Below are 16,908 nucleotides of genomic sequence, written 5' to 3' on the forward strand. Positions count from 1 at the left end.
GGGACGGACTGTGGACAGAGCCTGCCTAACACCCCCAGGATAGTGGCTTCAAAGACCGCTTCCATTTCAAAACCCTCAAGTCCCAAATCAAAATCCAAGAAGCCCTCCTTGCCAATGTGACTCTTTCATTAGACTGTCTAGGTTTTGTGACTTTTGATTCTTAATTCTTAAATCTTCATCCAAATTCTTAATCATTGTGATGGGGGGGAATCACTTCTGAATTTATAACCACACATTTTCACGAAGAATGTGTCACTTAAAAACAATCTTTTATGGTGCCTAAGTTTATTAAAAGACTATTTCTGAGAAGATTGGGATAATTTCCTATAAAACATGAAAATCAACACTCAGCCTATAAATGAAGCTCACAGGTCAGGAAATGAAAACGCCCTCCCGCCGTGTCTAGCTGTGCTTGTCCCAGGCCCTCAATGAACATCAGGAAGAAAAGCTCATTTTCCCTATTGATGCTCCTGTCCTTGCAAACCATGCCTGCAGCTCGGATCCCCCAGGCAACAAATGAATCATTGTGAAGTCTTTTTTGGCCCTCTCAATGGGCAATTACATATTTTTTAAAGACAATAAATTTTGTCGAGGTGCAGCTGATTACATTCATTTATGAAAATAACTAAAATAAAGTGAATCCACCGTTTTTCTTTGGTCTGGTCATGTTAAGATAATTATCAAAGCCATCATAGAGTACAGTGGGCCTGGAGTTGAGCCTCATTCCCCCCCTCCCCCAGAAGGCTGTGTGCCCTTGAGTAGACAGTGGCACCGTTGGAAACAAACATGGGCCCAGATGCTTCTGTTCAGAGAGCTGTTGGGTGGAAGAGGTACCTGAGACATTTACAAGGTATTGGTTAGTTTCCAGACCTTAACCTATGGTGAAACATGTCATCCACACAGATGCACACACGTACACGCATACACACACCACACACACACCACCAACACCATCCACAGGGGATTCATTCTAGGACCCTTCTTAGATATTAAATTCCTAAGGTACTCAAATTCCTTATATGAAATTGTATAGTGTTTTAATTTAAGTTATGCACATCTTCTTGTCTGCTTTAAATCACCTTTCGGTTGCTTATAATGCCCTACATGGAGCAAGTGCTGTGCACAGTCGTGGTGAGATGCTCGGAGAATGACAAAGGAAGCTGGCACACGCTCAGTACAAACGTGATTCTTTTCAGTTTGCAGTTGGTTAATTCTATGGGTGCAGAATCTCAGATAAAGAAGACCCACTACTTGTATGTCTTGCATTGTTTACTTTTTCTACATGTGTGATGTGCATTTGATAGCTCACAAACCTCTATCCTCAGCAGTCAACAGCCGTTGCTGGCACAAAACAATTCAGGATGAGTTTTCCTCTGTCTCCCCTAGGGAACAAACCCATCCAACACTAGAAACTAAATCACCTTTTCTTCAAGTCAGAACATGATCCTTTTTGTTATTTTGCTTTTCGAAACAGTGTTTCTTTGTGTAGCCTTGCCTATCCTAGAACTTACTCTGTAAACCAGGCTGGCCTTAAACTCAAAGAGATCCGTCTACTTCTGCTTCCCAAGTGCTGGGATTAAAGGAGTTTGCCACCACCGCCCAGTTAATGTGATCTTTCTATTTTTTTCAAGTTTTTTTAAACTTTCATTTATGTGTATCTGTGTGTGTCTGTGTGCATATGTGCACCTGAGTCCAGATGCCTGAAGAGCCAAACGAGGATTTTGGTTGCCCTGGAGCTGGACCACAGGCAGTTGTAAGCCACTTGACATGGGTGTGGGGAACTGAACTCCAGCCTTTGGAAGAGTAGCAAATGCTCTTAACCACTGAGCCTTCTCTCCAACCAAAAACATTATCTTTTTTAAAAAAGTCATTTAAATGAAAGAGCAACCAGGAAAAAATTAAATGACATTTGGAACTTAATGCAGTTTCTTCTACCCTGGTCTTCCAACTCCATCTCTTTTGAATTTTTTTGTTGTTGTTCTGTTCTGTGTCTAGACACATTTTAGAAAGACAAAAGGAGCGTGTCTTAAGCTCGCCAGTGGAGACCTACACTAAAGCTTTTGTCTGTGCACCACTCTCCGCAAACAAAAGGATGCTCTAACGGCATCCAGTCCTCGGCATTTTATCATTTCCCTCCCAGTAGATCAACTGTGGGTCTGAGATCATCAGCCTTGATTCTGGGGAGCAGAGCAGAAAATTAGAGATGAGACAGGCAGACACACAGCTCATCCCTAGGGACAGTGACTGTGACATGGTAGGCAGTTGTTCTGTTAGTCCCCAGTGTCCAGTGGTCTGAAGAACACAGCCAGCTGGGGGTATTTTCCATGTGCCAGGGACTAAATTGGCTCAGCCCTCACGATAGGTCCTTTTGTGGGTTACTAGCTTGTTGAAAGGCTAAACACTTCCTCTGTGCTTACTGACCTGGTCACTGAGTACTTGCTCCTGACCACTACGTCCTCATAGCAAGCCTTTTAGATACTAGCGTCTGCTCGTTGCCATGGTGAGGACAGATTGAAGGCAATCAAGGGGATTCTCTAGATAAGCACTCGTATCAAAGATACACAGGTCTTTTTTAAAAAAAATAATTTATTTGTATTTTTTGTACATTGGTGTTTTGCCTGCATGTACGTCCATGTGAGGGTGTCAGATCTCCTGGAACAGGAGTAACAGACAGTTGTGAGCTGCCATGTGGGTGCTGTGAATTGACCCAGGTCCTCTGGAAGAGCAGCTCTTAATCCCTGAGCTATCTCTCCAGCCCCTGCACATGTATTCTTAGATGCATAAATATATCCTTCTCGGTCTGTATAATGTGACTTGTATATATGTTTTTAGGGCTGACGATTTGGAATTGGTGTGCTCTTCCCTGGGGGAGACTATTTCCTCTGCTCTTGGCATTCCTTAGTGAATTGTTTTCCTCACACATTCGCATATTGGTCTGGACTTGCTTGGTGGGTTCTTCTGGCTGCTGTCTGCTTGTCTGAATAGAAGACAACACCCAAGCCCACTGCCTATGGCTTGCTATTAATCACCTTCTCTCTTCTCAGATCCGAGTGATGGTGGACCTGTGTAACAGCACCAAGGGCATCTGCCTTACAGGTAAGTCCATGCTGCTAGCCAGAGAGCTGCATGTAACAACACTGGGGGCTGCTAGCCAAAGAGCCAGGGGCAGAAAGCACACCTAGGGGTACTTTACTACAAAAATGCATCTTCTTTCTTTCAACAGATGTTTTTAATGGGAATAAAACCAGTTGTAATATGATTATGACAGTATTATTTTCTGGTATTGTCACAGAAATGTGGCCATGGAAAATAACTAGGGCTTGGGTAATCAGAAATGTGTGTGACCCTAAACTAGGGCCGAGGGTATTTTCTTCATTCCCAATAGTCTTAAAGTGGAAAATAAAGGGGGGGGCGTCTTCCATAATAGAGTTCTCTTCTGTGAGAAGGATCGTGTGTGTCAGATGTTCTTCTCCCTATACTAGAGGTGCAGCAGGGGCAGACAGCTCTGGGGAATTTGCTGCGCAGTCATGAAGTCATGTTTTGAATTCATTATCCTTCTGTCTGTGTATGACGTGGAGGAGGGGCATGTGCATGCCGTGACACGTGTTGGTGGTCAGAGGACAACTGTACCAAGTCAGTTCTCTCCTTCTGCCTTTATGTGGGTCCTAAGGCTCAGACAAAGGGCCTCGGACTTGCCGAGCAGTGCGCTCTGTCTGCTGAGCCACTTTCACGCAGCTCTTGTGCTACGTTCCCTGTGCTAGGTGGGCTGAGAGGCTGGCCATCTGCCTTATTCCCGCTCCTCAACAGCTCGGGACACCTGGAAAAGGACTAGCCAGGAGGTGTATCAAATCTTGGGTAAAGGAATGGCTAATGGAAGGATGGATGTATATTTTGCTTTTTGGGGCATGAGAGGGGTGTTGGTTGAGTTTGTTGGTCAATAAGATAGGATCATGATTTGTAGATCAGTCTCCCCTCAAATGCATGACAAAGTTCCTTTCCCAGCCTCCCAGGTACTAGGGTTACAGATGCAGACATGCCCAGTAATGGTGTGGGTTTTTTTGGTTTTTTTTTTTTTTTGAGCTCTGCATTTTTCTTTGCTCCCCTCCCTGTATCTCCCCTCCCTTTCAACCCTCTTCCAAGGTCCCCATGCTCCCAATTTACTCAGGAGATCTTGTCTTTTTCTACTTCCCATGTAGTTTAGATCTATGTAAGTCTCTCTTAGGGTCCTCATTGTTGTCTAGGTTCTCCGGGATTGTGATTTGTAGGCTGGTTTTCTTTGCTTTATGTTTAAAAACCACTTATAAGTGAGTACATATGATGACTATCTTTCTGTGTCTGGGTTACTTCACTCAATATGATGTTTTCTAGATCCATTTGCCTGAAAAATTTAAGATGTTGTTATTTTTTTCTGCTGTGTAGTACTCCATTGTGTAAATGTACCACATTTTCCTTATCCATTCTTGGTTGAGGGGCATTTAGGTTGTTTCCAGGTTCTGGCTATGACAAACAAAGCTGCTATGAACATAGTTGAGCACATGTCCTTGTGGTACAATTGAGCATCCTTTGGCATTGCTGGGTCTTGAGGAAGATTATTTTCCAATTTTCTGAGAAATGGTGTGGTTTTCTGTATGTGAGCCTGACAGAAGTCGGCCTCTGACCTTACTGGCAGGTCCCGTTACAGTGAGGGCAAAGGAGAACCGGGTTCAGAGCAACCATGCTCACTGTTCCCTAAGCCAGGTGACTCCCTGACCTGTCCTAGAGGGCCTGAATCTAGATCATCTGTTCCCTGCCTCTCCAGGAAAGGGTGGCATTCTGAGGAGAAAGGAAATTATGTTTCCATTAAAGCAGCACAAATGGAGTGAGTAAGCCTGCCTGTGGACTCTGCCTGTGACAGGAGCTGAGGTTTATTGCTGGGACGCTGAGGTTGCGTCCGTGCTTCAGCACCTCACAGGCAAGGAGGTCCTATACTATCAATACCTGGATGTCAGGAACCCGGCCAATTTCTACAGCATTTGCCTCAGTTTCTCTCCTCACTTGGGAGTTAGTTTGTCAAAAGGATGAACTTGTGGCTTCCATGAGTGAGTAAACAAGGGGGGGTGGGAGCTCCATTCCAAGGCTAACTCTTGCTCCCTTGTTCTGGCCTCAGAGAGACAAGCTATAATCTTGTGGCTTCTTGAGAAATGCTAATTGGGTTGCGTAAGTGGCGTTTGACCCTCACAGACAATGAAATATCTTCAGAAAGCCCAGCGCTCTGTCCAGACACTCTGAGTGGTGTAAGCGCCTCCCTTCGCTCGCTCGGTGGGCGCCCCGCTTCAGCGCTCCCGCGTGTCACATAACGAATGCTACAGAAATGCTCAGATGGATGGAGTGATGGGCATAAAAGCCTGTTGAGAGGCGCGGAAAAAGCCTCTTTCTGATTTTTATAGGGACCTGAGAGCCAGGCTCCCAGTGAATGCACAGGATGGAGCTATTGAGACCACTTAGAGGGGAGCGACAGGGGCTGGGAGTGGTGGAAATGGCTCCCGAGTAGCTAATTCTTTCTCACCTCAGCACACACTTTCCAAAGCCAGCACTTTCTTCTTTCGTGTCAGCTTGAAATTGGATCTCCTTTCACACAGGAGCTCTCCAGCTAGAAACTTAAGTAGAGAAGTGTGAGTTGCTAAGGCAAGTGGGTGCTTTGGGATGGACCATCCTGTCTCCATTGGGGGCGGGGACAGAAGGGGAATAACAGGATCCAGGACTGAACTGGGCAACTTTGGTAGCAGACAGAGAGCCTCCGTCCATAGACTAGCGTGGATTCTGGGCAGGAGAGTGATCTAGGCAGAACTGGCCGTGGGTCCCAGAGAAAGGCCTAATTTTACAGTAGATTCGTCTTGTAAAAAACTATTTAAAAAGTATATGAAAGTTGAGGAGCCGTTCCATGAGTGGAAAAGCTGAGCCCCAGGGAGCCCTTGCTGGGGAGGGGAGAGCCAGGGCTACAGACACCATCCCCTCCACCCACACACAGATTTCCTCAGGTCTGTGGAACTGTCTCCCCTCAGTTCCCTCTAAAACAGCAGACCTGGGCCTTACCGTCTGAGGTGTTTCTGGTGAGTGGGAGGCCTGGTTTCTTCTACATCAGACTCTGGGGAAAGTGTAGGAATCTCCTCTGTGGTCACGCTACGCTCCTGGCTGCCTCAGGTCAGAACAGGGAGATGGCTGGAGGGGAGTTCAGACCCTCAAGACCAGTTCTCTCCCCTCAATTTGAAATGACCATTGTGGCAGGGGCCAGGTAGTACAGAAGCCTGTAGTGTTAGTTAGCCTTGACCAGTACCCGATCCTGCGTCTACACTTTCTCCTTACTGCTTCCCCCTACCATAAAGCCCATATGACTCGCCTCCGTTAAGATTCTTCTGTGTCTATTGGTAGAAACCCACCGCTTGAGAAATAACACCAGTATGGCACTGCTGAATCACTATGCAGCTAGAGGTATCTGCTGTCCAGCACAGGTTAGGTCATGCTTTGGTTAACAGACAGTAAAACCGCAATGACTTAAAACACACCCCAAGTTTTCACATCACAAAGCCCAGCGATGCTTGGATGACCGCCTAGTACCCCAGAGCACCATGCTGCTGCTACCTCGGCCCTCGTCATCTCAGCGCATCCCGGAGACTCAAGAGGAGGGTACCTGGATGGTTCTGAGGTCTTGGGGGCCAAGCTAGATGTGCTTGGTGAATGTCCCACACTCACGGGGACCCTTTTAAGGGTGTGCTAATGGTAACTTAAGTCTTCTCCTAGAAAGCTGTCACCATATAGTAGGGGACCAAGACCATACACCAGGAGTGCTTGGTGACCATGCACCAAGGCCTTGCTCTCAATCCAGAATGAATCAGGCACCCAGATATTTGATTTTAAGAAGCATGGTGGGCGAGTCTCTGAATTCAAACAGAACAGTAGCCAGGGTGTCAGTGGACGTGGAGAACTCCCGTAGAAACCCTCTGTTAGAAGCCTGAGAAGAGCTAACGATCCTAAACACCTAGCACCAGGACCCCGCCCTGAAAGCTCATCCCTGACATGATTGTCAGGTTCTCCTGGAAGTTGCTGACTCCCATTTGACATGCATGCAGCTTACAGAGTGTCCTCCCGTTATCCTGGGCCTCCTTGGCTCCATTCTGTAGAGAAACTGATTGTGGACATCTTCCCAATGTCTGCCGTAGGCCCTTTCCAGTGTGGGTGTGCGAGCGCCATCTGCTGGTAAAATCTCAATACTGAGCGACTCAAGCCTTTTCAGCAAATCACAGCATACCTGAAAATCAATCTTTTAATCAATCCTTTTTTTTTTTTTTTTGAAACAACATCTCTTTGTAACCCTGGCTTTTTTGGAACTTGTTGTGTAGACCAGGCTGGACTAGAACTCATAGAGACCCGCCTGCCTCTGCCTCTGAGTGTTGGAATTAAAGATGTGAGCTACAAAATAAATCCTTTTTTTCTACAATATGTTCTGATGATGGTTTCCCATCTCTCATATCCTCCCAGATCTTCCCCACCTCCTTATCCACCCAACTGTAACTCCATGTCTTCTTTCTCTCTTTATTTAGAAAACAAACAGGAGCCGGGCGGTGGTGGCGCACGCCTTTAATCCCAGCACTTGGGAGGCAGAGGCAGGCGGATCTCTATGAGTTCGAAACCAGCCTGGTCTACAGAGCTAGTTCCAGGACAGGCTCCAAAGCCACAGAGAAACCCTGTCTCGAAAAACCAAAAAAAAAAAAAAAAAAAAAAAAAAGAAGAAGAAAGAAAAAAAAGAAAAAAGAAAACAAACAGAAAAAAAAACAGAATTTTAAAAAGAAAACAAAAGCACAAAAAATACACACACCAAAACGCATAAAAGAACTTAAAACTAAAAACCACGATATAAATCAAAAAGCTAATAAGATTTTTTAGATGCCTAAACAAAGCTTTATGAAACATAAACATCAGCAGCAACAACAAAAATCTGCCCCCCCTCCCAAAAAAAATGCCACTGATTTCATTTCGACACCTTCTAATCTTGGACATGGGGCCTACCATTAATGTGGCTTGTCCATTGGCGGACACTAATTTTTCTTTTGTAATGTGTTGTCAGTTGGAGCTAGCTTCTTGGTTATGAGGTAGAAGCCTGGGTCCACTTCACACCCTCAGCCCTGGTACCCTGTCTGGCCTGGTACCTATGTGGGCCCTGTGCGCGCTGCCACAGTCTCTGTGAGGTCATGGTGCACAGTCCTGTCATGTCTGGAAGACGCTCTTTCCTTGGACTCATGCGGCCCCTCTTTCCACCTCCGCTTCCACATTGTTCCTGACATCCCACTAATAACCGAGTTTTCCAAGGTCTTCACTCTCTGCACACCCACAGCTGTGAGTCTCTGTATCTGTTCCCATCTCCTGCGGGAGGAAGCTTCTCTGATGAGGACCGAGCAAGACACTGATCTAATAAGATGGAAATAGCAGAATGGTGTGCTAGGAGTCATTTTATGGCTGAGTTTCTTTAGCAGAACTGTGTTTGGCTTTCTCCTAGCGGAGCAACTGTCTCTATAGTAGGAAGCAGAGTCCTTTGGGTATATGTGAAAGAGTGCTATAGCTGGATCTTGAGGTAGACCTATTCCCAGCTTCCTGAAGAGTCTCCACACCGACTTCCACAGTGGCTGTACAAGTTTGCACTCCTACCAGCAATGACTAGGTGCTCCCCACCTGCATGAGTGGTCATTTGTTTCAATGATCTTGGCTACTCGACAGGTATCAGATGAAATCTTAAAGTGGTTTTGATTTGCATGTCCCTGGTGACTAAGGATGCTGAACATTAAATATTTCTCAGCCATTTGCGTCTCATCTTCTGAGTTCTCACTGTCGCCGTGGCTTTCTCCAAACGACAGTGTCCTTTGCCCATACAGGTGCTTTTTGGTTTCATAAGGTCTCACTTGTTACTTGTTCTTAGTGCCTGTGTTATCGGTGGGTGTCCTGATCAGAAAGTCTTTTACTGTGCCAATGAGTTCAAAACTATCCCCTACTTTCTCTTCTATCAGATTCAGTGTATCTGGCCTTTTGCTGAGGTCCTTGATCCATTTGGAGATGAGTTTTGTGCAGGGTGATAAAAATAAATCTGAATCTCTGTGCATTCTTCTAACACACAGTCACCCAATCTAACCTGTGTTATTTATTGAAGAGACTACCCTTTTTTTTTCCAGTGTGTGTTTCTGGCTTCTTTGTAAAATATCAGGTGACCATAGCATGTGAATTTATGTCTGGGCCTTCAATTCGGATTCTACTGATTGATGTGTCTGTTCTCATGCTAATATCGTGGTGTTTAGATTATTATAGCTCTGCAGCACAACTTGAAATCCAAAATGTGGATCCCTCTACCACATCTTTGACAATTCAGGATTGTTTTGGCTGTCCTGTTAGGGTTATTTTTGTGTGTTTCCATATGAAGCTGGAAATTTTTCTATCAATTTCTGTGAAGAATTGTGTTGGAATTTTGAAGGGGGTTGCATTGAGTCTGTAGACTGCCTTGGGTAGGATGCCCGTTTTTCACTATATTAATCCTATATTAACTACCCATGAGCATGGGAGACATTCCCATCTTCTGATATCTTCTTCAATTCCTTAAAGTTTTTATTTTACAAGTCTTTCACTTCCCCAAAAAAGTTTTGAGGCTGTTGTGAAAGGTATTGTTTCCCTGCAAATCTCTTCAATTTGAAAGCTGCTCTCAGACACCTATTCTGCCAAGAATTCTATGTCCCTAGACTCCATTCATCAATGTTCTGGGATCCGTTTATCTAAGATACTCCCACCTCCTTCCAATTGGACATGGAAACTTCCTTATTCCATGGAAACACTTTTTGAATTTCTAGTTTTTTTTCCCGCAACTCAGCAGTTCCATTTAGCCACAACTTTGCCCGGCTTTCATCTCAAAGGTCCCTCTGTATTTTCTCCCCACCATGTCCCTCTCAGTCTCTGTCTCTAGCTCAGTTAACTCAGTTGTATTCATCCTCCAGCCGCAATGAGCATCTCAGACCTACACTGAAGTCCCAGCAACACACTCTGCTTAAGGACCCACACCCCGGAGTCTCTGCATCTTTTTTTGACATTCAAGTGCTTCTACCTGCCCAGCCTACCCACTGCCTTGTTCAACCGCATCTCTACCCACACAAGCACGGCCAATTCTTTTATTCTTTCTTCCATCCTGAACCTTATTAGCTATTACTTCTGGACCTTGGCTTCTGTCTGTCCCCTGCATGAAATGTCAAGCCAATGTATGCTAACTCCTCAGTCCCATTGTTCCCTCAGGACCATAGCCCAAAGATTACCTTCTTGGGAGCTCTTCCTAGACTTTAGTGTGCCCAGAAACTTCTCTAGTAACCCAGGGATTATTTCTTTACTGAGCCTTCATATTGCCATGTAGTTTTCAAAGGATCTACCATCCTCATATATACTATGAATACAGCAGATAGCAGAATTGATATTTCTTAGTGGAGTTTTGTGTGCATGATAAATGTTTAGAAATGCTTGCCTTCTGAATGGTCAAAAGCTCACATCAGGAATCATTTTGCATGCTCTAGAAAAACACAAGGAACTCAGTCCTCTCATGTTTCATCCTTACCCAAGTGCTCAGTCTAGCCGACAATAAGACATGCCTATTTCTGGAAGCAGAGTCATTGCTCGGTGTGTAAATGATTCGTCCAAGCCGCTTAGGGCCTTGAATCATTTCACACTAAAGAAGGTATTTGTCACCTGACCTGAGCCCTCAGACTTTCTCAGGCCATTTCATGCAACAAAATCCAACTCCACACGGCCAGCATGTGCTTGGGTTACTCCTCGGTGGCTTAGAGGAGACAAGATGGCTGGGGGAGCTCTTGGAAGTGTTTTCGTGGCAGCCAAAGTTCTGCTCTGAAGTGACAGACCCTCCATGTGCTGGCACCTCCTCTGCGCCAGGGCTGCACAGGGCTATCGTGTCTCTATTGATTCCGAAATAATTAGCTTGACCTCTTCTATGATAATTGATGAATCTATAATGAAACCAGCTCAAAAATTATTCTAGGTCTATTGAAATGGAAACAAAATGGCTTGACTAGCAAATGAGTCTTTGCTGAGTTGTTTGTAAGGTCCTTTGGGAGAAACACAATAAGCCGTAAATAAACTATGTGGGATTGTTTCTTAGCAGGTACTTAAGACATTTTAAGGAGAGCAAGACTTTGTGGTTCTGGGTTCTTCCTACCTCATGTGACTTGTCCTCTAAATTCCTTTTTTTTTTCTACTGTAGGACCACCTGGCCCACCAGGTAAGTACCCATTTTGTATTTTCCTAGTTCAAGGGCAGCCCCAGGATCCAAGGACCAAAGGTGGTGGAGGGGAGGAGTCGGGCAGCATCCTACCCATGTTCCCATCCTTTCCTGTGGGCCTAACCTGAGACACCCCTCCCACCTGTCCCTGTTCTAGAAGGTCAGGGAGAAAGCAGTAAGATGTGGGAGATGTCAGAGATGCGGGCTGTCTCAGTGACTAGCGGAAATCACATCACCTGCAGTGAAGCTGTTCTTAACTGTTCCTGTTCTATGCACAGGGCCTCCAGGAGTTGGTGGGTTACCAGGACACAATGGATCAGATGGACAGCCTGGTCTCCAGGGACCAAAAGGAGAAAAAGGAGCAAACGGGAAGAGAGGAAAAATGGGTAACTGGGCAGTTCTGCCAATTGATTCCTTTGTGTCTTGTCCCCGTGACTGTGTTCAGGTGGGCAGCACTGGGAAGTACTGCGCACAGAGGTGACAGGGCACGTCATGCTCGGCATGGGGCACTGATGTCACTCACACCTAAGAGATGTCAGGAATCTTCTTTGTGGACCAAACGTTTATGTCAGGACAGAGAGTACAGCTCCCTAGGGACTGACTTCTCTTTCTGCAGCTGGAGATGTGTGAGAGCAGGCCGCATCTCCACCCCCACCCCCACCCGTGCTCACACCCACGTTCCTTCAAGGCTCCCCCTCTGCTCTGCTTCTATCACCACTTCCTTCCCAGCTGCTCGCTCTGTTTGGTTAACCACCAAGGGACTAATGTCAGCCTTTGCGGAGGATTTCCCTGCCTAGAAAAACAGCTCCCACTGCTTGAGGAGAGAGATAACACTCAGGTCTCCCAAGGCCGGCTCCTAACTTAGGGTCCTCTCTCAAGGAAGCTTGCAAAGGAATTCTATTGTCTGGAGGCCCTTCCTCTGGGCTGCTGTGTGCAAGCATAGTAAAGGCCTAGCGACACCAGGTCTGTCATGCTCACCGGGAAGCCTGAGCTGCTGTGGGGCCTTAAGGAGGCCTGGTCAGGGTGAGATAGGCTCTGAAGACCTCTCAGGCCCATTGTGGGGGCTGTGGAAATGGACAAGACCTACATGTGGCACTGTGGGAACTCACAGACACTGCAGGGCTTTTTTACATTAGATAAGGCAACTAGTAAAAAGGCAGAGAGAGGTGAATCTTAGCCAGAGACTGTACAGGGTCCCCATGTGCAACTTTTTAGCTCCATAACCCAGGTCCTGGGCTTCTTTCAAATCAGCTCCTCACCCCAGCACCTCTGTCAAACAGCTCCCCACCAGCACCTGTGACAGACAGGTCCCCCTCCCAGCACCTCTGACAGACAGGTCCCCCTCCCAGCACCTCTGACAGACAGGTCCCCCTCCCAGCACCTCTGAAAGCTTACCCCACTTTAACATCTCTGGCAGCTCCCACCCCCAGCACCTCTGGCAGCTCTCCCAACTCCAGCACCTCTGACAGACAGCTCCCCCTCCTAGTACCTCTGACAGACAGCTCCCCCCTCCAGCACCTCCGACAGCTCCCCAGAACCTCTGGCAGCTCCCCCCCTCCAGCACCTCTGACAGCTCCCCCCAGCACCTCTGGCAGCTCCCCCCCCCCAGCACCTCTGGCAGCTCCCCAGAACCTCTGGCAGCTCCCCCAGCACCTCTGACAGCTCCCCCAGCACCTCCGACAGCTCCCCAGAACCTCTGGCAGCTCCCCCCCCAGCACCTCCGACAGCTCCCCAGAACCTCTGGCAGCTCCCCCAGCACCTCTGACAGCTCCCCCAGCACCTCTGACAGCTCCCCAGAACCTCTGGCAGCTCCCCCAGCACCTCTGACAGCTCCCCCAGCACCTCTGACAGCTCCCCCAGCACCTCTGACAGCTCCCCCAGCACCTCTGACAGCTCCCCCAGCACCTCTGGCAGCTCCCCCCCCCAGCACCTCTGGCAGCTCCCCCCCCCAGCACCTCTGGCAGCTCCCCCCCCAGCACCTCCGACAGCTCCCCCCAGCACCTCTGACAGCTCCCCCCAGCACCTCTGGCAGCTCCCCCCCCAGCACCTCCGACAGCTCCCCCCAGCACCTCTGGCAGCTCCCCCCCCCAGCACCTCTGGCAGCTCCCCCCAGAACCTCTGACAGCTCCCCCCTCTCCAGCTTCTCTGGCAGCTCCCCCCAGCACCTCTGACAGCTCCCCCCCCCAGCACCTCTGACTACCCCAACAGCTGTCTAAGTGAGAGCCGTGGAGAAAGGAGAACTGTTGAGCTCCTCTGCCCCTTGGCAAGCCCACCTGCTTGCCTTTCCAGGGGCAGCCATGCAAATGACAATGTGCAGACAGCACCCGAGTCTACTCAGACTTCACCCGGCCAGCAATTACCATGGGAATTACAGAGCAGGAGAGTAATTACAACTCCCAGTGCTCGTCGGCACAGAATAGCGATGTGCAACCATTTGGTGTATCCTGGGAAGACAATGAACTTACGGCGAAGGCTAGAAAATTAATATTCCAGGGGCAGGCTTGGGGTGGGGAGTACCATGTTGGAAGTGGATATGGGACAGCTAGAGAAGGAGAGCTTTCTGAAAGGTCTGGGACAGAGCCCTGAGCATGAGGACACGTGATTAAGTAGTCATGTCCTCATGAAACCATGAGAAGGACAGAAAATTCTGTTCACCTATGGGAAGCGTGCTTATGTGGAAGGTGCTAGTCTAGACATTGGTCCAGAAGGGACGGAGCTGCTTAGCCTTTGGAGAGACAAAGGCAGTCCCTTCCTCCCTCTGAATGTTCACTGAAACACACTGACCAGGACACCTGACAAAAGAAAAGCATCAATATATTCACATGCAGGGAGTTGTGGCTCAGTCCCCTCCAGAAACCTGCACACGCCCCTTTTCCTTTAGGGAAATATTGTCAGTGATGACTATGGAGAATGATTGGCTCTGAGAAGGAAATTGGCTTGCATTGATAATGATCCTATCTGGCTGGAGTTCAAATGAGCCCAATAAACAGCCATGATTGTATAAGGAGAGACTGGTCCTTAATCTTTTCTGAGATAGATAACCTACACCAGCCCCAGTCAGGTGCGGGAGGGCAACGAAGTCTTTTCTGATGCTATCTGCTCTTCATGCAGATGCTAGGGACTTCAGAAACCCTCTCCTTAAGTGTGAGTGGGTGGAGGACCTTGATTCTAAGCCTGAGTTGAAATTCAGTGTTAATTCACTTCTATCAAGTTGCTCATCCTGCAAAAATAGATCATGATGGAGGAGCTTGTTCTTCGAGCTGCGGCACCTTCGTGAAGCTGGCATGGTGACTGGGAGAGTTCAAAGCATAGACTGTTCTATCTAGAGAAAGATCGAGGCTCTGTGGACAGAGATAACTGAACAGTTGCTCAGTTCTGAGCCAGCTGGGGCTTGAGAGCAAGGGAGACATTGTCTAGGTCACCTGGAAGCAGATCCTGAGACCTTCCCTCTTCAACCTTTCCCAAGCCAGAAGCGGTTTCAGGAGAAGAGAATGTCAGGGCCACAGGGGATCCAGCTATGTCTGGAGAGCAGCAAGAAACTCCTGAGGGGTCTCAGGGATCTGCTCTACCTTTCCAAATACCATGTTGGCCGCTCCCTGGAGTACACTGTGGCACCAACTCAGGAGTGAGAGGGGCCGAGGCAGGGATAGAGGAGGATGAAGAAAAACTGAGAGTGACTTCAGCGGTACTGATAAAATATAGAAACACTGTCCTACCTAGCTGGACCTTCATGGACTGTTGGTTTTGAGGTATGTAGCCTGGCCTAATTCAGCCTTAAGGAAGAAGTGATGGGCACACCGTGGGATGTACTAAGCTGAGGTACCTTAAAATATTCAGGGGGCTTGGAAATGCAGGTAACCAGTCAGAGGGAACCCCAGGACTTGAAGCATATCTAGAGAGTCATCCCAAGAGTTTGTGGACAAGTATGGAGATGATCTCTGAGGTGGGGGATCTAGATTGGAACCCCAAGAGACAGCGACATCCAGTGACCCCTAGAAAGGTGTCAGCAGAGGGATCTAAAGGAACACTGGGAAGGTGTTAAGCAGGGGAGGAGCTTTGCACAAACAGGACCCTGTGTCAAAGATAGTTTCTGTGGAAGAACTAAACAGAAAGGCTAAGAGAGAGTTGATTAGCATGTTGGAATTAAGGAGAGGGCAGGTCCCAGTGAAGGAACTATAGAAAAGAATAGAAGCCCTGGGTTTACAGGTTGAGCCCACCCTTGAGTATTGGCAGGGACCCAAACTAGCTAGGCATGAGCCGAGGAGATAACGGCCTTCAAAAGCAGGACTAAGGAGAGTAGGAGCCAGGACAAGCTCCTGTATTCATCTGGTTTTGACCACTACGACAGAACACTTAACGCCAACAGTATAAAGGAGAAAAGGCTCATTTCTGCTTGAAGCTTAGAGTTGTTCAGGCATGATAGCTGGCTGTGTTTTTGGACCTATGGAAGGCAGAGCCTCATGGTAGAAGGGCATGACAAGCAAAATCTTTTTACCTGTGGCAGCCAGGAAGTAGAGTACAATGCAGGAAAAGGTGAGGGAAAAAAATGCCCTTCAAAGATAAGACCTCAGTGACCATGCCTCCAGCCGAGCCCTGCCCACCACACTCCCATAATGCCATCCCGTGCTGAATACAGCAGTGTGCCAAACCACTGTAACAGCAGAACCCTTGTGGTCCAATCATCGCTCTGTGTGAGGGGGGTGGAGTGGAGCAAGAGTTCAACACACAAGCCTCTTGTGGATGCTTCGTGTCTAAGCCACAGTAGCTGCAGAGAAAAACCGGCATGGTGAAACAGAGCTTAAGACTTTAATCTGAGTGTTTCCAGAAAAGTCAACACCCTCGTAGCTTCCAACTTCAGAAACAAGAACGAAACTGGGTTTGGAGCCCAGAGGCTTGGTGTGGGCTCTGGCTGCACACTGACCAGTTGTGAGCCCTTGAGCAGGCTGCACGATCACTGCATTCCAGTTTTCCTAGTGATCCTGTTAACCTCTCAGTGCTTTGAGGAAGGTGAGTTAGTATATATGAAGTGTTAGGCCCAGCCGGACACATAGAAAATTCTGTATTAGTATTAGCCAGCGTCATTTCTTTTTTTCCCCTTTCTTTAAGACAAGGTCACTGGGCTGGAGAGATGTTCTTCCGAAGGTCCTGATTTCAATTCCCAGCAGCAGCATGGTGGCTCACAATCATCTATAATGAGATCCGGCGCCCTCTTCTGGCCTTCAGGCATACATGCAGGCAGAACACATACATAAGATATAAATAAATATTTAAAAAAAAAAAAAAAGACAAGGTCTCTAGCTGAGACTAGTCTCAACCTTCTTAAGTAGTTGAGGATGGCCTTGAATTTCTGATCACCTACATCCATCCCAGGAAATGAAATTGCAGATATGAGCCACTAAGCATGTTTAAGATATTGCTGGAGGTTAAACCCAGGGCTTTGTACATGCCCGGCAAACACTCTACCAACTGAGCTACATTCCCAACAGGCTAGTATTTTAGCTAAAAAAAAAAAAAAATCCTCCCTTCATTCTGTCATAACCATGTAATTTATAATTTATTCAAAACCAAGCAACTTATAATTTATTTATAGTATATATTTTATAACATTTTAAAATAAT

At 47.3% G+C, this 16,908-nt stretch overlaps 1 protein-coding gene across 1 annotated transcript in view; it reads left to right on the plus strand.

Annotated features, from left to right (window-relative positions):
• The window catches only part of Gldn (gliomedin), a 49,431-nt gene that overhangs the window by 15,746 nt on the left and 16,777 nt on the right, over window positions 1-16,908 (plus strand). The window contains exons 2-4 of the mRNA XM_057768706.1: window positions 3,045-3,096; window positions 11,273-11,290; window positions 11,569-11,676. Coding sequence (XP_057624689.1) covers window positions 3,045-3,096; window positions 11,273-11,290; window positions 11,569-11,676 — 178 coding nt within the window. The remainder of the gene's footprint in view (window positions 1-3,044; window positions 3,097-11,272; window positions 11,291-11,568; window positions 11,677-16,908) is intronic.

The sequence above is a fragment of the Chionomys nivalis genome, chromosome 4, assembly GCF_950005125.1.
Source record: "Chionomys nivalis chromosome 4, mChiNiv1.1, whole genome shotgun sequence".
NCBI classification, from domain to species: Eukaryota; Metazoa; Chordata; class Mammalia; order Rodentia; family Cricetidae; genus Chionomys; species Chionomys nivalis.